The 24352-nt window shown below is 45.1% G+C and overlaps 1 protein-coding gene and 1 non-coding gene across 2 annotated transcripts in view; both read left to right on the plus strand.

The window, feature by feature from the left end:
* The first annotated feature begins 1755 nt into the window (after positions 1-1755).
* LOC115308184 overlaps positions 1756-24352 on the plus strand; it is a 59531-nt gene continuing 36934 nt past the window's right edge. The window contains exons 1-6 of the mRNA XM_040223252.3: positions 1756-2332; positions 10297-10410; positions 16305-16473; positions 18556-18726; positions 19677-19773; positions 22135-22257. Of these exons, the coding sequence (XP_040079186.1) occupies positions 10297-10410; positions 16305-16473; positions 18556-18726; positions 19677-19773; positions 22135-22257 (674 nt within the window). The 5' untranslated portion in view covers positions 1756-2332. The remainder of the gene's footprint in view (positions 2333-10296; positions 10411-16304; positions 16474-18555; positions 18727-19676; positions 19774-22134; positions 22258-24352) is intronic.
* Trnaf-aaa lies at positions 12540-12612 on the plus strand. The gene has a single exon. It is a non-coding gene; the product is annotated as a tRNA-Phe (tRNA).

The raw sequence follows: 24352 nt of genomic DNA on the forward strand, positions 1-24352 counted from the left end.
TTCATGGCTGACGTGACACGAAGTCATGTGACGCCATTTTCCCCGCTAAATTTAGCGGGGAAAATTACGTCACATGACTTCGTGTCACGTCACCTATGAACAAATTCAGTTTCTCCGCTAGATTTAGCGGGAAACTTCACGTCCCATGATCTCAACACCAATTCAATTTCCCACTAAATTTAGCGGGGCGGTGAAGCCGACGGCGACGACGCGAAATTCGAAAACGGGCTCCTTGAGCTGTGCTCTAATATTAAAGGTCGATTTTAAAAGCGTCTATACCTTTAAACTAATTGAACCGTGGCACTTTTTCATTCTTTAGGCCATGAGTCCTTGACCTACGATGCCATTAAATGGCTACCGAAATGTCTTTATGGCTGTTGAATTAGACTAAGCACAAAATGGTTAATTTTGGTTGTAGGGTTTTAATTTACTTTTGAAAATGGTATTCAGAGAAGTGATACGTGAATCCGCGCTTATGAGTCTTTGCCAAGTCTTCAGGAAGATATATACCTAACTGAGCTGTTTTTTTTTTTATTATTATATGTTTTCTATCTCGTTTTGTCGAATTAATATTTTAACTAATAGAACTAGTTGTCGCTTGGTGTACATGGCGTAAAATAAAAATGGCACCCTGGAATGGTGTTTACAATTCACTTAGTAACTGAAGGCCATTAAGATTGTTACGAGTAAATTCGGATTTTAGCGGCAAGATAGTTATCGATATCTGATAAACAATTATAAAAAGCCCTAATGTATTGTGTGCAATGCAACTACATTACCTTTCAAAATTGAACGTTTGAGTGATTTATACAGCGTAAGGTTGGTCTGCCAGACACTGGTTTACACTGTAGATGAGCAATTTAGCCAGTGCAGTACAACCGCTAGCCTGGGGTCTTTAACGTACACCACGCAGTAGCGATACACGACCGCACGCCGGTACGATGCTCATCCAGATCGAAGCGGGCAGGGGTGGGGCAGGGGTGGGGTTCTGCAGCGCGAGCTTTCGCTCCACGCGCGTCGAGCTGGGTGTGCGCTTCAGCCCACTCGGCCACCGACCCCCTACATTACCTTTCTCGAAAGAAGAGGGCTGACTAAGTCAGGTGTGTGTGCGCGACACACACTGTCTCCTTGCAAAGTTTCCACGCCCCATCTTGTAAGCAAAAAAGTAATACAACGTTTGATGTGTTTCTTTTGTTAACTCAGCTTGAAAAATATAGGTAAGTTTTGGAGAAATATTCTGCTATGTTAACGTGACCTTATGAGAGCTGATATATGTTTATTTATTTATCAACATAATATATCTGTTTTGTTGACCTAATAATTGCCATTTTACCCAAAGAAACTAAACATTTCTGCGTAGAAAAAAATATATACCCCCAAAAGTCTAATAAGACAAATAATACTAAAAAAAGAATTTCGCCTTTCTGTAATGTCCCTCGCCAGCTCGCCTGCGTCCTATCTTCACTGGTTTATACGTTTTTTTTTTATTATTATTTTTTTTTTAATAAATAGGTTTTTATGTTCGCCCTTGAGGAGGTGAAAAACCTGTAGTTGGAAAAACGATCGGACGGGGAGAGAGACAGAGAGAGAGAAAGAGAGGAAAGAGATCCAGCAATTTCGGGGACGCCGCCACTGCTTTATTATCACGAATCGCTCCATGACATAAAACACAGAAGTCGCAGGGCCGACGTACGCGATGCCGGGAGATGGGTGCTGCCACGCTGCCGAAAGTTGCGATCACGTGATCACAAGGTGCGCTTCTCCGTCGCCCCGGCAACGGCCGAGCATGCGCAGAACGTGCCAGGGTGGAACGCTTGGCGAAAAATCCCCACGAGTCCTGCACGCGCCTTTCCCCCTTTTAACATCATCACAAGATAGTTCCGCAGCGCCGCCTAGCATGCGTCTGTAGCACCTCCGGCGCGTCTCGCAGCATGTCACACAACAAGCGCAATGCTACAGGCAGCGACGCGACGACGGACGCTTCCGCCGCTTTGCGGCGGCTCTCATGGAGCTTCAGCGTGTATCCCGCTTGGGGCGGGTTGGGGTTCCACTAACAATGACGTCATGCGCAGACCTTTTCTATTAGGTGGGAGTTGGTCGGTGCCGGTCCCCCTTTCTGCCCTTTCTGCACGGCGCGCCCGGCGTGCCGCCCGCCCAGGGGCGACGCATCGTACGATCATGACGTAACAGCCTTTCCTCGCACTGGGAGCTCATTCAACTCGTGGACTTCTCCGCTTCTCTCCTCATCATCAGAATCATCTCTTCGGCGTGCGCCGGGAACGGAACATGGCCAACTAGACTCGTTCGCTGCCGTTCTCGTCGTCCACCGGCTGTGAGTAGTCGCCGCTTTTTGTTTTTCTTTTCTCTGGGCGCCGACCTGCGCTCGTGCATTGTCGCCGGTCGACAAAAGCCACGCGGAATAGCCGCTGTCAACGGGTTTGCGGCAGCTTCTCGTGTCCGCTTCTCTCTTTTGCAAGTCGGGGTTCGACAGAGTTGTCCGTTGGCCCCTTTGTCAACCTCGGCGCCGCTCGAACGTGGCAGGGAATCGGAGATCTCCAGTTGCGCGAATGGTGGTGTCTTTGAGCGAGTTTGGATGAGGTAAACGTCTACCCCTTCACCCCTTTGGAAATGGCCAGCTGCCCTGAACATTCGCTGACGTGACGCGAGGCGCTTGAGGATGTGGGGCCCCGCTTGCTTCTGGCATGTTCCCGCCTTGTCGCACTCTTCTCATTAACCGCTCCCTTTTATTTATCTTTTTCCGAACTGGAACTGGCGGCCGTCACGAAACAGCATGTATCGCGAACGATTTGGATGGTGGTGGTTCGTGTCGTGGAATGATGAATAAATCGGTGACGTGGGTGCGCTGTGCGGAAAGAAAAGACCAAAATAAAGAGGGCTGTTACCTAATGCAATTAGAGGTTTTACCGGGTACCGTAATTGAGCCATTGGTAAATTGCTTCTCGGTTGGGCCATAAGAATTTCCTCTGGTTCTGCACATATATAAGACGGTTGACATGAATTGGTTATCTCGATATCAAATTTGAGGTAATGCAGCTTGAGTGTTTTTGTAGGAGCCTGCTTCGAAATTTAAAACATCGTCGTATAAGAGTTCTTTTTTTTTTTTTTTTTTTTTATATATGAAGTGGTGTGTGTTAAGATTTTAGGATTCTTGTTTTTGCCTTTTGTGTTCAACCACACATTTTAATTATTTCAAACTAAGTTGCTTACATAAAATAGAAAAAGCGCAGATGACATGTTTGTTACAGTTTATTTATATTTTTGTTGATACAGTTTTTGCATGACTACTTTTTTGCAGAGGAGATGATGGTATGATTGGCACTAATGAACATACAGAGCTTGGCAGAGTTACCACAAACGTAACATTGTTAGTTTTTTTTTTTTTTTTGCATTGTTTAAGCATTGCAATCAGAACTACTACTGCTGAACTAATTTAAGCCATAAAATAGGCTGCTAGACAATGTTTCATTGAAATGCAAAAAAGAGGTGATTTTGTGTTGTTCACTGTACATATGTCACCTTTCATGTGCCAAAAATACATATGCAAGGGCAACGGACAACATGATTAGAAAGAAGGTCATAAATGTAGTGACATGGTAACCCAGAAGCGGGCAAAAGAAACTGGACGGACAACACAAAGCTCCAATGTTTTTTCCCCCGCTCCTGGGTTACCATGCCCGTATTGAACCAACTCGCGTGCATATTCGCTTTAGTTTCAATAAAGGTAATCTCTGCATTCAGCTAATACATACTTGGTGCTGCCACATCTATGAAAGCCTGGTTGATATTAAGTAATTTATTTTATACTCCTCTGTTTTGAAGTACATAGTCAATCCTTTTCCACATGCAGGTGACACCAAGTGGCTGGTGCACTAACTACACTTACTGGGATAGGAGGAATGGATAGATGGAGGCATTCGGCTGAGCCTTTCTATATCAGGTAGTGACCTGCACCACCTGTGGGGACAAGCCCAGACTATTGGCTGGCAGTCAGTGGCGTAGCCAGAAAATATTTTCGGGGGGTGTTTCAAGGTGCTGGCGCAATCACAGACACAATAAAAAAATATATATATATTTACATATAAAAATAAGTAAAATTTCGGGGGGTGTTCTGACACCTGAACACCCCCCGGGCTACACGCCTACTGGCAGTGCATTCCTGTTTCACCCCAATTTTGACAAGGTTGAAACGATTGTAACAGATCGGTTCACCCTACTTTCCGGCCTCCTTACGCTTTCTCTGTGTGCAGAAAGACTAGTTTGCGATCGAACCAACGCAAGTGAGGATGGGCTTCTGGTACAGCGTGTGGCAACGATTCGGCCAATTGTATGGGGGCCGCAAAAGGGTTCCCTAAAATTCTCCACTGACTAGCGGAACAAGCGTTTCTTTCAAAGAAAACTGCATTGCATATCAAATGATGTAGCAAAAAAAAGAATGGCAACACATGAGGCGCAGAGGATACAGGACAAGTAGCACATTTCCCCACATAGTTCTTTCACTTCTGCGTCTGTCCACCGACCATAATTGGAGCTTTCGTCGCTATTTTAGGAGAGTTCCCACGTGCATAAAACCCTTCTCCGAAAAGGCCAGTTGACTCAATATCTGCTTTTAGCTTTCCAGCATCGTAAAGACCAATATGATGTGAGCAAGTCCACTGCTCTGGTAGGTAATCCACTTCTTCACTTGTGCACAGACGAGAAGTTTACTGTACTGAAAGAGTTGACGCCGAATTAAAATTTCGACTCTAAGTTTGAGGTGATAATATCAAATACAGTGCACATATTTCCCCATACACCTTGTTAGTTTAAGGTTTGTTCCCACATGCACCTTTGCACTGACTAGTACAGAGTGAGCACTGCATCAGTGCTACTGTCAGTGCCCCTTGTCTATAGCTGAGTTAGCGCTCTGGTGTATGTGCAAATCATCTGTTGTAAGCTACGTCCACATCGCAACTAAGAAACACGGGGCACACATGGGAGCGGTGTTGCCGTGCAGCTGTCTTTATCAGCGAGGAGGCAGGCTGAGATCTCTGGAGGGAGCAAGTTACAGAGAGGAAGGGCAAAGGGTGAGAGGAGAAACATGAGGGCATACAGCTGGAGTGGAGAATGACCGAGCTGGTGAAACCAGTTTCTTCTCAAAGTCTATCTGTGCAAAAATCTGTGTTTAGTTGGTGTTTGTAGGTGTTGTGCTTTCCTACACTTGCAGCTGTTTGCATCAATCCATACATTTTTATTCTGTGGCCCCTCGTCTCATCCACCTGGAAAGGAGAAAACAACAAATAAAGTAGCTACATGGCACTTGTGTCTGCCTTCAGGGTAAGGCATTCTTTGTCCCTAGGCTACAGGTGTTTTTTAGCTGTCATTTTACTGTGGTGCACACACGGAAGGTTCTTTGAGGCCTCTGAGACCGTCGAATATAGAATTGGGTCTAGAATTGGAATATGAAATCACAAAAACCATTCAATAAAATGAAAATAGAAGTAGCAATTTTTCTACGACTTCACCTAACTTCTGTCCTGTACTATGACAAAAGTTCATTCATGGCAAAATTCATGCCCATTCCTTTTTTTCTTTTTTTTATTGCAAATTTTGCATTTATTTGGTATTGCTTTTTCTTAGATTCCTGATTTTTTGCAATTTGGCATTTATCCAATTTAATTTTATTACAGTTCCTCAAAATTATGGGTATGCAAAAATGATCTTCACACATAAGTCATAATAAAGTCAGAGTACGCCTAAGCACTTCTTATGAGTCGTGAATGCGAAAGCATGCCGCCTGCGACGTATCGCTTCTGCCTCGCGTTGTCGAAGGGCCTCGTCCTCATGCCGCCTCAGAAGCTTCGAACCATGATCCGCTTGCGCCTCATGCTTTATATAGGCTTTGTTGTCTCCTAGCGTATAGCGCCAGTGCTCGTTTCGCTTGCCGTGTATTTGGAGACTTGACAACAATGGTGGATTTCGCTGCCTGCCTCTTTGCCCGTTGGGCTGCGTTTTTCCGCTCTCTTAGTTTGTCTGCGGTGTGCTTGCGTGGACGGGCAGGTTTCGCTACTGCCAAGGTTGCGGCCGCCAACGATGTAAATGCACGAGGTGCCGCCATGTTCGTCGGCGTCGAGAGGAGTAGGAACTGCCGAGCGCGCGCCACCGTGTTCCTTTTATTGGTGCAGGGCCCGCAGCACCATGGGGAGTCGTTCCTTGAAACTGACGCGCGCCAGCCAATGGGAGCCTCTCCATCAAATCGCTACTACAGATGACAGGCTTGTCTTCATTAGTATAGGGGAATTTAGGTGCCGTTTGGTGCATGGCTTCAAAAACAAACAACGCCGGTTCGCTCCATGGGACAGCTAATGCTTTTACATTAAAAAAGAACAGAACGCAACTTTAATAGACCATTCCAAAGATATGCTACACCCCCCAGTCTTTGTGACACATTATGATGATCCGACTGTTCGCCCGGCTGTAAAAGACGAAGCTAATGTTGGTTCTTTTTGCGATTTCAAAAATGGAAAGGGAAGCAGAACAAAGTTTGCGATGACCTTTTTTGTTTGTTTTATTTTCTGCATGTTCGAACTCACCATGATATAATGGGAAGGGATTGTGTGCTGCTCTTGGGATGCATGAAGCATCCAAGTCGCCCCAGGTGCACCTTGGATGCGTGACGGGTTCACTGCTCATATCCCTCTCTTTTGGCAGACAGATCTGGTGCGTTTTAGCCGCGTCAGATTGCTTTCAGTTGTTATGGAACACTTGTTGCGCAGCTATAGTTGGGTGGCCAAAGAAGGCCGCTTGACCGTAGTTGCAGGGGCAAGAGCAAATTCTGCCAAAACCTTGGATGCTAAAAAGCTCTTGACAACGACTGGATGCGTGTACAAATGTTACGTTCGTCTGGTGAAAAAAATGAGCACGCATATCTGTAATGTGTTTATGTTTAAATACGTTGCTGAAATGCACAAGAGATGGTTTTATGCCATAAAATAATGGTTTATTCTTGTACATAGTACCGTCGAATCCGTCATGGCCTTTCTTCTTTGATTTCAAAGGGCCAATTCTCTACTAATAAAATTCAATCTGCAGCGAAGGAGCAACTCCTAATGCTTCGCTGGAAATTTCTTTTTGTGGCGAGTTGCCAGACCCCCTGTGCGGGAAAGGCTCACTGGAGGTTAGATTTGGTCTATGTATTCTAAAGTATGATACAACTTAACCTTAGTCTTTGACAAGAAGAAAAAAAGTTTAAAAAGTGGAACGGGAAAGAAGAAGATGGACGGACATCACCAAGTTAGCTGTTGCTTTTAGTAGCCTGCCTCGAATATCCTTTTTTTTTTATCTTGCCGATGACAAAGAAACATTCTAGTCTCCACACATCCTTTCTTGTAGATGTTGTGACACTGTCGGCACAAACAAGCGATCACAATTTTTTTTGTGCGGTTTTTCTCTTAAAATTAGAAGGCTGTCTCAAAACCTCTAATATGGTGTAGAGTGCTCACTTGGTGAGTTGACTTCGGCAGTGATACTTGGTACCCATTATTACTCCTCACACGTAAACTTAGGAAAAGTACCGATATTGTGTTCGTGCTGACGGTGCACAGGGAGCGCTGACACATGTGGTGCCATAAGGTGCCTTCAATTTTGTTAGTTTCGGTTTCAGCGGGGCTCGCGGCTCTGTTCGTGTGTTATGTCATTCTCACCTAGTTTTGTGACATAAATGTATCCCTTGTAGTACAGAACAAATAATACAGTAGTGACGGGCCACGTTGAGAGCTACGACGTGGTTACGAACCTCAATTCTGCATGTTTTATCGAACACCTTCATGCGATTATGTTCCTCGTTCGGCCAGGTTCGGTGGCAAAACGGCTGAAATGATGCCGGGGGAAAGTTAGTGAAGTCTTCGGCCGTGCTGGACGTATCCGCTGTTCTAGTATCCACAAAAATGAACTAATGAAGAGACTAATGCATGGAGGCAGTGAAAAAGCAAGTCGACGGCCTGACTAAATGTGCTGAATTGCACAGAACAGATGAACTCGCAAGTTTAGTGCTTGCTGCTCGGTTTTCGAGGACACCAACGGTTTGTGAAAATTGCTGACCATGAAACCCCCCCTGTAATGACACATGGAACGTAAAAAAGAAGCGATATTGTCTCCATTTTTTTTTTTTTTAAATAAGTGCTTGAGAGATATTTCAATGGTGCTTCCTAGGCCGTGTAGACATTCTGTTTCGACTGTCAGTCTTGCTAAAGTATTCATAAGCAGCATTTCGCAATGTTGACCTCGGGAAACTATTTGTTCTACGGACATTTCCTTACAGCATATTGAGAATATGAGATAAGGGACAAACCAGTCAACTGAAGTCTGACATCTGTCTTCCGTATAAATTGTGGAATAAAATTAATTGTGGCAAGAGAATTGACCTCCAGCTAGCTTGGCTCAAGTCAAGTGCCAGGTGCCACTTCATGGATTTGTGTAGACAGGTCTTTATTTGTTTCAACAGATACGCTTTTTACTATAGCGGTGTCGAGAATAAGTCCGGCATTGACAACACTGCATTCGAGTGATTTCAATGCAGATGGCTTTTTATCGGCGTCGCCTTTTGCGTGCCTCAGGCGCTTTCGTCACACTCACAAGCTCTCTTTGACACGCTTCTCACCTGGGGAGACCACCCTTTGTGTTTAAATAAATTATTTGACCTGGATATCTGGATAGTGCAGACATAAGACCTAGCAGAGTGTATAGTTTCTTTAAATTTATAAATAAACAGGTCAAGTGAATGTTTATACTGAAAAAAATGATTCCCCCATATAATCAAGAATAAGTGTTTTTGATTTGCTATGAAGGCAGAGCACAATGGTTTCAACAAACACTGCGATTGATTCCTTGCGTTAACTATATTTGCCTTGTTCTTTAATATCAGCCTCTGTCACTTAAGCAAATTTCTGCTGTCATAAATAATTGGCCTCTCAACCTTCGTGTGTCTAGAGTCATCTGCATACTCAATGTCTGCCAGTGCCAACGCTGATTCCTTTCCTCACATGTACCCGGTACGCCGACAATGCAAATAGTCAAAACATGCTATAAAATTAAGTGCATAAGTTGTGCACATAATGATGGAATGCAGTTAGGTAATAAAAGTAGGTATCGAACGACACTTTACAAAGCAAGGCAAAAAAAGCACAGTAATTAAAACGCGACGAAAAACAGGAATACAACACCTTCGCCAGGGCATGGAATGGAAAGAGGAGCGACGATTTGAAGTCGCCTTATGGCAGCTGCATCATGTGATTCCAAGATGGCAGTGCCCATGCAGCAGAGGGTTATCTATAGATGTGGCATTAAAAAAAAAAAAAGACTGAAATGAACACCTACGAATGCAACCTGATATCTGTCAAATGTGCACGGAAAGGTACACTCAGAATCTTGCCTCGCTATTTCTATTTACCAATTTTCTAATTATGGTTAGCAGGTTACTGCAAAGGACTACCATTAAATGTCACTTGAGCCCCGGATACATGGATACGCCCGTAGTGCATCAAATAGAGATGACGATTGTGATCGTATTAAAAATGAAGAAGCTGAGGGTCTGGGCGAGTGTGATTGGTTCACTCTCAATTCAATGTGCTACTGCCGCATTCATGTAAACGCAGCCATAGGGACTACGAATACGAAACAACATACAGAGAAGAGGTAAGCGCAACAATCAACTGTTGCCGGAATTTGCAAAATAATTGTTTGTTTATTCATGTTATTTCTCTTGTCGTGTTTCTTTTGCATTCGGTGATCTGCTTTTCTGAGAAGAAATGAATGGTTTGTAGTTACACTTAGGTGTTTCACGTCATCTTTTTAGTCCTTCCGTAGCTTATTGGTAATTCTTTTCCACTCAGTTCAATCAAAGTATACTTCTGCAGATTTTTTCTTCTGTGCTTGTTTACAAAGAAAGTGGTATGGGAGCCTATCATAGACAGTTACAAATGGACATCAGCGAATGATGAGGCATGGATGATACTTGGACACACAAAAAAAAAATAAACTGTATTGGGAGTCTTGGCGCTTGGGCGCCTTGCTCGGTTAACAAGCGCAGCTCGCCGCTTCGAGTTCAGACGTCATCCATGCCTCATCGTTTGCTCGTCCGCTTTTAGATCTGTACGATTGGTTCCCATCAGTGTTTTTCGCCAGCAGGTTGCATGTGTAAGTAGGCGCACGTGACCTTCTTCGTAAACAGTTGCGGGCTGCATGCAACGATGCCTGGCGCTGCCTGTCCCGAACTTGAACAGTGTCTTCCTTTGCCCACAGATGCAGTGTTCCCTGAGAGTGGTGCTGGTGCGATGGGCATCATCCAGTGTGGTGCGATGCTCCCTGTCTACCTCCGTGGTGCGCCACCAGATTGAGGCAGTCGCCACCACGCAGGTGTGGACGAATGGCTTCTCTGTCGCCTCTTCTAACGTAGATTGTGTTACGGGGTTGGATTTCGTCAGAAAAGTGCCACGCTCGACTGACACACCGGTCATGTGACTCTGTGACATCATTCGACTTGGCGTCACGTTCGGGTGTTGTGATGCCACATGACATCATGAAATGACTCTCAGCATGTGCCCAGCTCAGTTGCATTTAAGGGCAGTAAATTAAGTTATAATAATGCCAGGGACAGATAGGATTTTACTGTTATATTTTTAGTGGCATAAATAGCAGATCTGAAATACATGGGGCTTTAATATCAAAAAATGTATACCGCATTTATAGTATGCAGGCTATACATGTTTAAAGGTTCATATTTTATGCGGTGCAGGATATCTACAGGTGCCCCTGGCGAGAAACGTAGGATATTTTTGGTCGCGTTTCCACTGTGCGTAGCGTTGCATCCTTTCGAACGTTCTGTTTGTGCGCGTGAACCTTGAGCAGATGCTGAGGGAAGCTGCCAGACGCTAGTTCCTGCCCAAGGATTGTACAGGATGAGTCAACAGGACGCCGCTTCCATCAACATTGAATGGTCGCGTCTTGCAGACGCTAGGGGAGGCGCCTCCTTTGTGGTCATGTCTTGTGAATGGTACAGTGCCCCCTGGTTGAAAGAAACAGGCCTATTCAAGGACTAGCTTTTCGAGATGGGTAGTTCATTCTGACGAAACATAATGAATTTTGTGAATGACAGGCTATGTTACTACTGTGGTTGTGATTTTTGTATGATAGTAGCTTCTATGTGTGCTAATGTGGCAGACATTTTTTGAGGTGTGAGTGGGGTGTTTGAGAATTTTTTGTGTGTGGACATCTGCATAAAAGCTTTCTTTCTGCAGCTGAAATTTGCACATTCACTATATACTTCATATGCACACTATGGTCAGGAAAATATGGTATCTGGTACAAACCAGTGCAATTTAACTTTTTGTTTTCAATGGTAATAGCTCAAATTTCGCCACTTCGTTAGTGAAAGCTATGAACACCATCTTCCAATTCCTTGCATTTCCAAGTGCATTGCAAGGTCTGTGCCACTGCCAGTATTTCCAGTACCTGGTTTTCCCGATTTACTGCCTTGCCATTCCCTTGCTCTTTTGCGTCCAGCGTTTCTTACCAGTTTCTTGTGCAGTGAAATCCGGTTACAGTCATCGTGCTCAGGTCAGGACAAGATCTGATAGTAATAGGAGCATAACTAGAATCCAAGTGACACTGGGATGATAACAAAGTGCATCAAGTGGCCCTATTTAGCATCCTCTTTTATTAAATCTGAAGCTGCTCAACTGTTGCTTGTGAAGCCCCCTCAAAAATGTTGCTCTAAAGGTCCTGTCAGGCACTCAGAAATAGCCACGGGCAGAGTTAATGTGACCATAATGCACATTTAAACATATTTGTTTAAACATATATTTAAACAATGCATTTTATAAGCAGTATTTCTATCCATATTTTAAATTCCAAATACTTAACTTTTCCTAACTTTTTCTGGAATGGAATTGCAATTCTGCTCGCAAATGCACTCTGGTCTCATTATCCTGGCTTTTGTTGTGCATTTCAGTATTTGTATTTGAAAATAATTTGTACCTTATCTTAAAATGTATCTTTACTATGTACTGCTGTACTGTGTTACAGCTGTCTTAGTGCTCTTGCTCTCATCTCAGAGTATTTCAGTGTCAGCAACAGCGGCGGCTCACAGGGGAGAAGGGGGGGCGGGGGCGAGGAGAGCCTTGCCATGTCTGAGAAACAACGGGGAGAGGGAGAGCAGTGCCTCTGCTGTAAAGTGCTAAAAAATGCTCATGTATGAAAGCAAATATATTCAAACATGAGCATTCTTTGCCAGGAAGGGGCACTAACAGCTTGCTGTAAAATGTTTTGTTCATTCCTCAAAAATCGCCCCTTTTCTCCGTGGTATGAAGAACTAAAGAGTAGCTGAAGATTATAATGCGATTAAATGCAAAGGTGCCAGCCAGCTGGACAAGAATAACGAAAATAATCCCCGGAGAAGGGGAACAAGCGGTGCAAAGGACGAACACAAATTTCTAAACAACAGCTAGGTGACTGGCGTGCGACCAAAAAAATCCGTCTGAGCTGACCCCTGGTTAGCTCAGTTGGTAGACCGCTCCACTAAAAATGCAGGGGTCCCGGGTTCGATACCCGGACCAGGCGGATTTTTTCGGTCTCGCACCAGTCACCTAGCTGTTTGGAGATTTCTGTTTGTCCTTTGTCTCGCTTGTTCCCCTTCTCCAGGGATTATTTACGTCATAGCTGAAGATGTTTTCATATCTAGAAGGGGGGGTCTGTGAGGGTTTCGTGATATATAATACGTCCCAAACATTGCGCTCGACTATTTTCGGTTTTTAAAAGAAAATTTGGGGCTTTTTACCCCAAAGTCTTTAAACTTTTCCTAAAATAGTTGCGCCGAAAAAAAGTTTTGCATGGCGTGAGCGTTGCTTAAATTTTTAAAATAGACACAAAACGAGGCATAATTCATTAATTTAGTAAAAATCAATTTATTTTTCTAAGTGCTTCACACTTATTTTATGTTATTCAAACAGTATTAAACTTGCTATGTTGGGATGACTATGCAATTTTTATTGTTAAAATATATATATATTTTTTAATTCACAAAAATAGGCACTTCTCTCATTTTTTGTTTAATTATTGCTTTGTGCCTGACAATTATAACTTTTTTTTATTGGAAGCCCTGTAGATGTATTAAAAATTAGAAATGTTTGAAGCTGTACAGCAAAATACTTAACAGAAAGAAACAAATTCTATAGTTGTAAAAAAATTTTTTTTGCTCTGCCTTTTATTCTACCCTGAGGTGGTCCGAGTAAAAATAAAAAAAAATAGCGATGCCTTTCCTTCCTGAAAGTTTCATAAACAGATTTATTTTTTTTAAGTGAGAAAAAAATTTTTGAAGTTGATTGCAACCTGCCACTGTTTCTTACACCTCTTCACCACACAACACACCACCTGACAAAAGAGCTCAATGACTTTGCACGCATGCAAGGCAATTGCTGGTCGGGAGCGTGATTTGCGCAGGGGGTTTTACTCATGCGCACTGTTGAGTTGCAATTGCCTTATATACGGTATGCAGTCACTGTTTGCAGATAAAAACACGCCATAGTTTGCCGCGGCTACTTTCAACCGTCGTTCTTCTGTAACGCAAACAACACATCAAAACTATCCTCCTAGTTTTGAAAATAAAATAATCAGGATTTTCTACTTAGTTGCATTGGCATACGCACGGACCGCGGAATGACTTCATCTGCTGAGTGACTTGTTTCATCCATCAATATGGCACCGTACCCTGACAAAAAAAACAACAAAAAAAACTTTCTTTCGCAGATTTTTTTATTATAAATAGTCGATGGTCATTCGAAACAATGTGGAGTGCAAGTTCGTCTGCTTCTTTCACAGGGGCTGCGATAATGTCAGAACGCCAAGTTCTTATTGGCTGATTGAAAAAAGAAAAAAAAAAATTGTGGGTAGTCCTCAAGGCATTGAGGTCTACCCACTATTTTTTTAATCAAAGCCAATCACAGCTCGACGTCATTCTTACGTCACCGCAACTCCTGCGCAAGAAGCAATACGACTTGCTTGCCGCATACCCCTAGTTTTCCTGCCCTTTCATTCCGTCAGTCCTTTCATTTCAAAACGCCAGTGGGATGCCGCTTCATCGTTATCGCGTTTCCTGTATAGAAGTCCCTGTCGTGTGATGCCGACGTTGTTAGGCATCAAGTTTCGGAGTGAGAATAGCCAACATCCATAAAATGGGCGCGCAAATCCCGCTATGCAGTGGTAGCACATATAATTGTCAGACCATATCCGCTGTTGTTTGCCTTACAGCCATTAAGGACAACTGGATGGGGCCGCGGCAAACCGCGGCGCATCTTTAGCTGTAAACAGTGACTTCATACGCAAGACAATTGCAAGTCAAAAATGCACATGCGTGGGACTTCCTGCAAAAATCGCGCTCTTGACCAGAAATTGCCTTGCGTGTGCACAAGGCTAATCAGCTTTCATGTCAGGTGGCATGTTGTGCGGTGAGGAACCGCTAAGAAACAATGACAGGTTGCAACGCGGGAGTTTGTAAATTCAATATATTTTTTCTCGCTTTCGAAAAAAATTAAAATTGTTTTGATTAAATTTTTAGGAATGAAAGGCAATAGGCTGTTCTAACAAATTTGTGTTTGTTTTATTAATTTTTACTTGGACTACCTAGGGTAGAATAAACGGCTGTTTAGGCAGCAGAACTGACCGTTTCACAACATTAGAAATTTTTTTTTCTGTTAAGTACTTTGTTGCATGGTTCCAAACATTTTTCATTTTAATTCATCTACTGAGCTTCCAATACAAAAAAAGTTATAATTGTCAGGTGCAAGGTGATAATTGAATGAAAAATTGAGAAATGTGCTAATTTTTATGCATTGTGTGAATTAAAAAAAAATATTTATAAATAAAAACTGCATGATCATCATAACAAAGCACACCCAATGCCATGCAAATTACATTAAGTAAATATTGAAGTGTTTCTAAGAAAATCTTACTTTTACTAATTTATTGAATAATGCATAGTTTTATGCCCAATTCAAAATTCTAACAATGCTCTCGCCATAAAAAAAAAAATTGGCGAAAATATTTTAGGAAGTGATGAATGACCATGGGGGGTAAAAATCCGCGAAGTTTCTTTTAAAAATCGGAAATGGTTGAGTGCAACGTTGGCATGGAATGACCCCTCCATCAGACGGGCATCTGAAGCACCATTTATGCCAAGTGACGTACGATGTAAGAGTAACTTAGTGCCCAAATGTCATTTGAGTTGCCGTGTGGCACTGACTAAATGGCTTTTACACCGAATCTCATCTGGCATATATGGCGTTTTAGTGCCTTTCTGACAGAGGTATAAAGTTCCTTTTACGGTGACGGCCATTATTGGCAAGGTTTTGTGGTGGATCCCGGTTATGTTTTTGTGTCCGTCGTGGCCCGGTAAACCTTGAAGAAAAATTTCTCCGCCAACTGTCACGTGACATGAGACAACGTGACACAGTGTGTCGTCATTTATTGACAAAAATTTTCCTCTATACTTAGCAGAGAATTAGTGTCCCATGACATTATGATGCCACGCTTTAGAGAACAACAAAACTATGAGTAGGCTGGTCCTTACACAGCTTGTCTTATATTTTTATGTTTCAGCTTCTATTTAATGCGGTTTCCACATCCAGTGCAGCAGTGAGATGTCACAAAGTCAGCGCTGCATCGGTCTTAGTGTCAGAGCTTACTTAGGACTGAGTTAGCACCGCTTTGTGTGTGCAAACTGGAAAAGGACAAGTCACATGCAGCAGAACGATGACACAGATCCAATATAGCACAAAGGCGGTGCTGTGTCTATGGTGCTGAGCTTGCACTGTGCTGGGGGCGTGTGAAGGGGCCTTTAAGGCTTATTGTGATTGCGAACCATACAACAAAATTGCAGCTCCTGTCATAGTGCGACTCCAAGGGCCCCAGACTTGTCGGACACAAAGCTGGACTTCCTTTAGACTTTCGCAACAGTTACACCGCACTCCTGTCGTCGAGGTCCAGTCGGCGGGCTCTGCAAACTTTTGGCTCCAACTCTTTGTTTGACGAGTCTGTAGCCCTAGGTGTCTTACACTGCATTTCTGGTGGTGGCTTCAGTGACATCTTGGTATGACTGCAATCTTGATTTGACTAAGGTCTGAGTTTGACCAAAGTCTTGATTTGGCTAAATTCCGTAATTTGATTGAGGTCACTATTTTGGCTTTAATCTCAATTTTGCTAGATTCTTCAGGCTGGTCAGATGTGCAGTTTGGCAGGAATGTTTCATTTGGCTGCAGGTGCTGGTGCCCAGTGGCCGAGGGGTGCTGAAAAAGAAAGAGGAAGCCAAGGAGCAGAGTGCCTCCGACTGGCCATACACGGACCGCTGGGTCACTGTCCGCACGTGTGGGGAGCTCTACCGCGACTGGAGGCACTGGAAGCCCGGCTACCAGAACGCACCCCCACAGGGTAAGGCTCTACACCGGGATGCTGAAGTGCAGACTGCAAAATAATGTTTCATTTCTTATATCTTTTATTTATTACTCGGAATGTATTTTGATTCAGGGTTTCATAGAAAAACAGGAGAAAAAGAAGTCTGAGAAGGGGAAACTAGGTGACTCTTCTCCTCGCATGCAAGGATCTCTATGATTTTTTTTAATGCGTTCATACTAACTCGGTTGATGCATGCAGCCGTCTTTTGTTTAAACCGTCGGGGTTTGGACTGGAGTTTGTTCGCTTGCTACGTCCACTTTGCCTCGCTGTTGCAGGGGACGCGACGGGCATGACAACATGAGGTGCGGTTTCCTGCGCATGCACCGCCGTGCATCTCCCAAATCACTTAAAAGTGCGCATTCGGGCAGGTTTGGTCAATGTGGTTGATTTGTCGTCTGCTAGCTCATGGCCACTTTGAAACTGGGCTCGCATTATAAAATTAATGCTACTACACATATCTAGGTGGTGCACACAATGTCCAAAGGTTGAAGAAGCTTACTACTCCTCATGTTTTAGTGTAGGATCTACATTTTGCGAGCACAGAGCAAAAAATGTGTCCTGCCCCGAACCCCGCTTTCCTCAAAGTGACACGGGCAAGAGATAGTAGAATTCCGCTTTCAAAAAAATATAAAACGACGGGCTAGCTTTCTGGGAGGACAATGCGATTTCAGGGGAACAGAAAAAAAGAGTCTGAATATGAGTTCATCCTTCCGCTCATCTCCAGCTGCTTGGGTTACGCGAGAGCTCCTGACGCTCTTGTCTTCATACTTTTGGTGAGGGCTGTCACGGGCTTCGCCTCCGTCACTGATTGGCTCGAGGTGGCTGTAGCGTTCATTCATTGTCAAGTTACGATCAGATGGAGTATAGATAAGGCTATGACGGGGGAGGGGGAATTTTGTTGTTGCGACGCTTGTTCTTAAACGTGTTTTGCTCCCGATTTGTTTCTCTGGACGGCTCGCACTGTGGACGATGTTTCCGACGAACAGAGGCATCCATATTAAAGAGACACAACTGTACCGCTTTAAAGGGGCACTGAAACATCAGTAATTTTTTTTTTATTATTCAAAATGATTGAAATTGTTGTCGGAACATTATACTTAAAATTTAAAACTTGGGAAACCAGTATTCGTAAAGTAAAAACACAATTTCCAAATTCCGAATCTGAAGTTCCCGCGCCAATACAGTGACACCGAATATTGAGCCGTCCTGCGATTCGCATTTCTCTGTCGCCTCCGAAGTGTCGTGTTCGCCGACGTCCCGCGAACAACCGGTTTCTTCCGTGTGTCCCGCCTATCGCTGCGGGCAGACGACGCTTGACTTTCAAGTTTGAAGTTCTTTTAGGGCCCTTTCAGCAATCTCAAATTCTTTGATACGGTGCGAGGTCGAAGAGAACGCGCAGTGGACTTCTGTGAGCGATGTGAAGGGCCACGTTGTGCCGCTTCTGCGTGAAAGGCTGCTCCGGCGGAGTCGCAACTGAAACTACGTTACACAGACACGAAACCCAGCATTTTGATGACTTGACGATTTCCTTTCCGAAGTCTGAGAGGTCGTCGGGCACCTAAAAAAGACCACTTGGTCCGACTCCCCGACTCACCGATCATCCTCTGCTACATGCGTCCAGCGCCGCCATGTTTTCTGAGGGCGGATAAAAAGCCAGGAGGCGACATTACACTGGACTTCGATTTTCGGTATTTCAAAAAGAAGGACCGTGTGCGTTTGCAATTACATTAAAAAACATGTACGAATACCGTTATTAAATGTTATAGAAATGTCGCTTACAAAGCTTCTACATTTCATAATATTTGATGTTACAAATCAAAAGATGCAAGGCAGTGAGTAACGAAAAAGAAAAACTACAAAAGTAAAAAGGCATGCGCGCCTTTTTATTTTTAGCGTCTTTCTCTTCCACATTTTGCGTTGTGGTTTTTTTTTGTGTGTTTATATTTATAACTTGCACCGTTTTAGACAACAAAAAAAATACAACCTTTGGGGTGTCAGTGCCCCTTCAAGAGCGGAGCCTGAGGTGACCCCATGGACGTGCCGCTCCGCACATTGCAGGCATCGAGGTGCCCGTGCGCTACCTGCACACGGGCCTGGACCGTGCCTGGGACGCCGGGCGCCCCACGGTGCTCCTGCTGCACGGGGCACCGGGCAGTTACCGGGACTTTACCGACCTTGTGCCGTTCTTGGACCGGGTGGGAGCCACCGTCGTGTCTCCGACCTGGCCGGGTAGGTTCGGTGGCCGGCAAAAAGCACCGTACCCGATACGGTGGCTGATAATGGTACCGTTTATTCTGGGCCATGGCCCACGGACTACATATGTGTTTTAAAGTTTGATTTTTACACGGTGCGGGCTACTGTAAAATACCGGGGAGGTACCCACCCAGATTCACTGAAAACTGGGTTCTGGTTGAGCAAGGTCGGTAGAGTTGTGATATTGTATGTTGGCCACAATTTGTTCTAACAAATGGTACTTTTCAGTGTTTCATACTTGCTGTTGGATATGAATATACTTTTCTTTGTTACCAAAATTTTTAAGAAGGCACTGTTAAATTTGAAGTCACTTCTCTACTACATTAAGAATCATTTAAAAATGTTCACATAATAAAGCCAGTTTTTTTTTTGTTTTGAAAAACTTGATTTTGGTATGTTTGTTTAACGAGTGGCTCACTATTGCAAGCACTCTTCATAGTTCCGACATGCCTGTGAGAGGTGCGGGCAGTGGCAAAAAAATGTGCAGTAGTGTTTTGAGCTATCGATCAAGCCCTCATATGCAGAATTGCATTTCATGACGAACGCAGCAGACGGTAATGCCAGATTCACATGCTGGATTTTACTTCCAATTTCGCAGTTGCGACGTCACTCGTGCGGCAAAAAGAGTGTGGTAAAAGCTGCAGCGCTCACCACCACACTTGCAAAATTGCAAGTAAAATCGAACCATGTGAATCAAGCTTAAATCCGTTCTCAGCCTTCCAGGCGTGTGATGCCGTGTCATCGTCACCACGTCCTCCTCTTGTAAGGTTTCGTTTATTGTTTTGTTTTCCCAAACTCTTGCAGGTGGCAAAGTCTCCTCGAAACGTCCCTCGCATTAAAATAATGGAGCGCCTCGACAGAGTTCGAGCTTTCTGGCTTTGACGTCAAAATAACAGAACCTGTTCTTCCTCCCCTCGGCGACGCAGACCTGAAGCTGAGCTACCGCGTGGGCACTTTCTGGCACTCCGCGGAGGAGAAGACGCACCTGCTGGCAGACTTCCTCCGGGCCATCAACATCAGCAAGTAACCCCTCTTCCTAACCCCCCCAGAGGGGGATATGTACACGGGGCGTTGCGCACAAATTTCACCCCGACGGCATGCATGGTCCCTCAGACGTCCGGGGAAACGTTTCATGGGAGAGTATGATGTCCTGCTGGCTAGGCTTCCGTGTTTTCGGGGTTTATTCCTTTTTGAACCCGAGGGTGTTTTCTCGTTTGAAGCGCCGAAAGCACACAAAGACAATAAGGGAGGTGACGAAAACGGAGTGCACTCGCAACTGACATTTATTGAAATGAAAACCCATCTCTTACATACTCTCAATAAAATACGTAGTCACTCCTACATCCGGTGCAGTGTCTTTCACAGAAAAGCATTCTCTTTCACTGATCCTCCAAGGAGCGTGCGCGTGATCCGAATACGGGGCAAGCGTCCCGGCACCAGTAAGAGAGGCAGGGACCCATAGAGAGAAGCGACCTTGTGGTCTGCTCGGTGCAGGCCATGTCATGGGTCAACGTGAGACTTAGTTGTAGATGTAGATTTTTTTCCCATCAAGCTCTGTACTTCCCGATTCGAGGACAGCTCCAATTGGGGGTATTTTGGGTTTTCCTAGATCTCAATAAAACCGTTTCGAAGGTTACTTTTTTGGGGCCTGCCTGTATATAACAAATACGCAGGACCCTACCGTCGACGTCCTCGGAACCGTGCATGCTGTCAAGAATGTCGTCATTTTTTTCTTTTTTTGCTATCCGTCGGAGATTTGCGAACTCCTCTTTCTTTCTTTCTTTTATATACAGTCGAACCTCGATGTAACGAACTTCAATGTAACGAAATCCTCGATTTAACGAAGTATTTTATTTTTCATAATTTCTTGCCCATAGACCCCATGTATTTTTAGTCTCTATATAACGAAGTCTATTTTGCTGCTATTTCAATTTAACGAAGCGCCATTGCCATAGAAGGCAATAAATAAATAGACTCTAAAAAACAACTTCGCAAAAAAAATTGTGGTTAAAAAAAAAATTATGCGCAAACGCGAGCGCTTTGATAGGTTACTTCACGGGGACAGGCCTTCCAACGTTCCTAGGCTGCCCGAGGATGCGGCGCCGGTAGCGCCGGCGAGGCGTGCGGCAAAGCGGATTCCGCGGGGCTGGCCAGAAAATGCCGAGCAAAAAGTTTGCACGGCATAACAGCATCACCACTGATCATCATAGTCCACTGTACCGCGGGTAGCGCGGGAGCCAACTTCAGCGGGGGAGCGACGTAATGGCGCGACCGCACGGGCAGTGCCATCTAGGGGAAGACCGAGAAGACCGATTATCGTCTTGCGACCGTGATGTAAAGCAAAGGCGCAAGCACACTGTGGGCGCAAGTAAACTGTGCGGGCAAGAGTGCTGTGTAGGTTGGAAACATTGGCACCGCCTAAACTAAACAGCTTTATTTTTCAACCGGGCGGTTCACTCACGTGCTTGCGGGTATAAGGAAACGTAAAGTTCTTTCTTTGGATGAGAAAGCAAACGTTTTGGACGCCATCCTGAAGAAACTGCTGAGATCACGAGCACTCGGGAAGTGCTCGACGCAATGGACGTACTGAGGAGGTACAGAGCCGTAAATGTAGATATACGGCTCTGAGGAGGTACTGTACACGGCGTCGCATGGGCAGCAAGATGCCGTGCAAGCGCTCTGGGCGCTCGAACGCCGTATGACGCCGCTGCTACTGTCGGACAAGGCGCAAGCGAAGCTCGCGGACTACTTTGCCCCTAACTATATGTCATTTTCGGTGAGTTTTCATACCCGTAAAATGTTTCGGAATTTTGTTTTCGCATGCTAAAGCCAAATTTCGATTTAGCGAAATTTCAATGTAACGAAGTAAATTGTGAATTTTACCGACTTCGTTACATCGAGGTTTAACTGTACTCTCCACTTGCTTAGCTTCTAGTTATTTGGAAAAATAAAATGTCTCTGGTGTGCTTAATTAACAAGTGGGACACTTATATCCGTCGCTGAGCAAAAATTGCAATTTCACTCGTAGTTACTTGTTCACTCGTTTGACAGTCGCTGTAGAATTTTCCATGCGACTTTGTCGAGGCTGGCGTGGCCTCCACAGTGCTACAGTCCCGGACATCGGTGCGAGCGTATAGCTTTGCCTCGTGTCTTCTATTCCTACCACCTCGTGCGCGTTGTTGCGAAGCCGCACTGCGCGCCGAAGTTCGCATACGACTTGTGTCCCCTACTTTGCGCCCGCGACTTTATAAAAATTTTGAAGCGGGTAATGCGCGAAAAAATATGGCAGCTCGTTTGGCGTCCCTAAGGCTTTTGCGGCCCCTTTGTACTGCGTCTACCGGGCATGACGGTGGGTGTGGCAGTGATGCTGTGCGTGTCCCGCAGGATCGACCTGGTGGTGGCCCACAGCAGCGCCATCTACCCGAGCCTGAACATGATGACCCGTCCGGGCATGCCTGCGGTGGGAGGCCTGGCCCTTCTCGCGCCTGCGGGTCACCAGCTCGTGCGGTAGGTTTCCTCTCCGCCGCATTTCTTGCTTGCCTGGGCTCTTTACACAGTACCGCCTATACCCCGTCACAGGCTGGGAAGAGCGGGGCAAGCTCCTACCACAAGGCCCTCTGCCTTTTCTGATTCAGCGGTGAAAAAGCCGAAGGGGAGGCGAGTGGACTTGCCTTCTCTCCTGCGTTCATTCACTGAATGTGGAGAGGGTGAAAGGCTTTGCGGGAGGAACTTGTCCTGATTTTTGATGTGAAACATTCTTTGGCTAGGTGCTCGGCGTTTTGTGAAGCCCGGAGGAAAACGTGGCTGCAAACTGTACCGATTGGCCGACCGGTGGGAGAGGAGGAGTTAGGTGCTCAATGCTGATTGGTTGATGGGGAGGTCATGTGACCTGGGATGGAGTGAGGAGAGGAGGCAAGGTGGGAGAGGAGTGCATTGGAAGGTTGTGGAAGATTGCCAGGTTTATCATTTTAAAGCAACACTCAAGTGGTTTTTGAGTTTGTGTTTTGATGATGACAACTGAATCTAGACGCCCCAAGTATCCCTAAAAACCAAAAATATGTAGTCATACGGTGATTATTTCTTTAATAAAAATGTAATTGAAGGCCGCCGAATCTCAGATCCATCCGAAAACGAAACCACTCTCATTGGTCACCGCTCGCATATCAAAACGATCTCGGGCCAATGGCGTCGGACGACGTTCTGTCGCGCAGTGATTCCGAGGTAGCCGCACCGGCCGAACCTCTTTGTCATTCGAGCTTCGATCATGGCGGAGTTCTCTACGCTCAAGGACCTGACGCCGTTAGTGGTTGAAATTCTTCGGCAGACAGCTGACCTGGGGATGATTTCCTACGACGCCACTCCGACGTGCGATGTAGATGATAGCAGCGCTTCGGAGTCGTGTTCCGAGGACGACGAAACACAGACCTTTTCGGGCGTTCTTCGATTTGCGGTTTGGCATCGAAGCGTAACTTCTAGTACGTGATGTCAAACGATGTCGCCACGTTGACTTTCGCCTCGGGAGGACGGCAGGCTGGTTCAGACATGTGCAACGAGCGTGTTACCTGACTGCATCCGTTGCAACCAGAGCGACTGGAACGACCGCTCTGCGCCGCGCGTACACACACCTGCAACCACTGCAACAAGCACAGCGGGTCGGCAGCACGGCGACCGCTTCTACGCCGCCGTCAGCTTCAGCGGCGCCTCTAAAAAGGGGATGCAGACAGTTTTCTATAGCCTAAAACTTTATCATTTTTTTTTTTCATGATAGGCTTGCAGGGTGCAGTAGATGAAAGAAAAGAAAAAGATTCAGTACGCCATCTTGGACGATCACGACTCTAATGCATGACTTTGCCAACTGTACAAATATCGCCACACGCCTTTTCTACGATTATAAATGACGAGATGTAATCTTAGCAGCGATATAGCAATGTAGAAATATGGTTTCGTGATCAGATAGACGTTGCAAGCGTTCAAGATTGCTAACACTAATCACTTTTCTCCGGTGATGAAAACGCGTGAAAATTCGCATTCTTTATACGGTATGCGCCACTAATACCTTGAACTTGAGCACACGCATGAAATGCGCCAAATAAGAAATCCGGGCGATGTTCGAGGAAACAAATGCTTAGAAAGCACCACTGTAGTTGAAGTAAACAAACGCGACGGCACGGGCGTTTCTGCCGTCTGGAGAGTGCCGCCACGACATCGCCGCACGAGTAGGTGGATCTTCCCTTCTAGTACGTGCTGGGTTATCATAGAGACACACAACGAAAATTCACAGTCAAGGATAGTGCTTTTATGCGGAACAATGAGCTTTCACCACACCGTCCACCTCGACTATCACCACCGACACCATGTTTGCAGATAGAAGAGCCCGGCACGACCGGCATGCAACGAGGCGCGAGTTCATGATACGTGCGCTTCCGCGCATCCCGAGGGAACGGGATATTCACCCCTCGCGGAGGAAGGCAAGAAGAAAACATAGTCCTTTGTGAAACGATAATTGCAGTATCGCGTATTCTAAACTAGAACTATTTTACGTCTTGTGAAATTATCACGCACAACATATCTAAATGAACTGAAAATTGTTTCTTAAGCAAAC

This window comes from Ixodes scapularis, unplaced genomic scaffold (genome assembly GCF_016920785.2).
Source record: "Ixodes scapularis isolate PalLabHiFi unplaced genomic scaffold, ASM1692078v2 PGA_scaffold7__128_contigs__length_106722199, whole genome shotgun sequence".
Taxonomy (NCBI): domain Eukaryota; kingdom Metazoa; phylum Arthropoda; class Arachnida; order Ixodida; family Ixodidae; genus Ixodes; species Ixodes scapularis.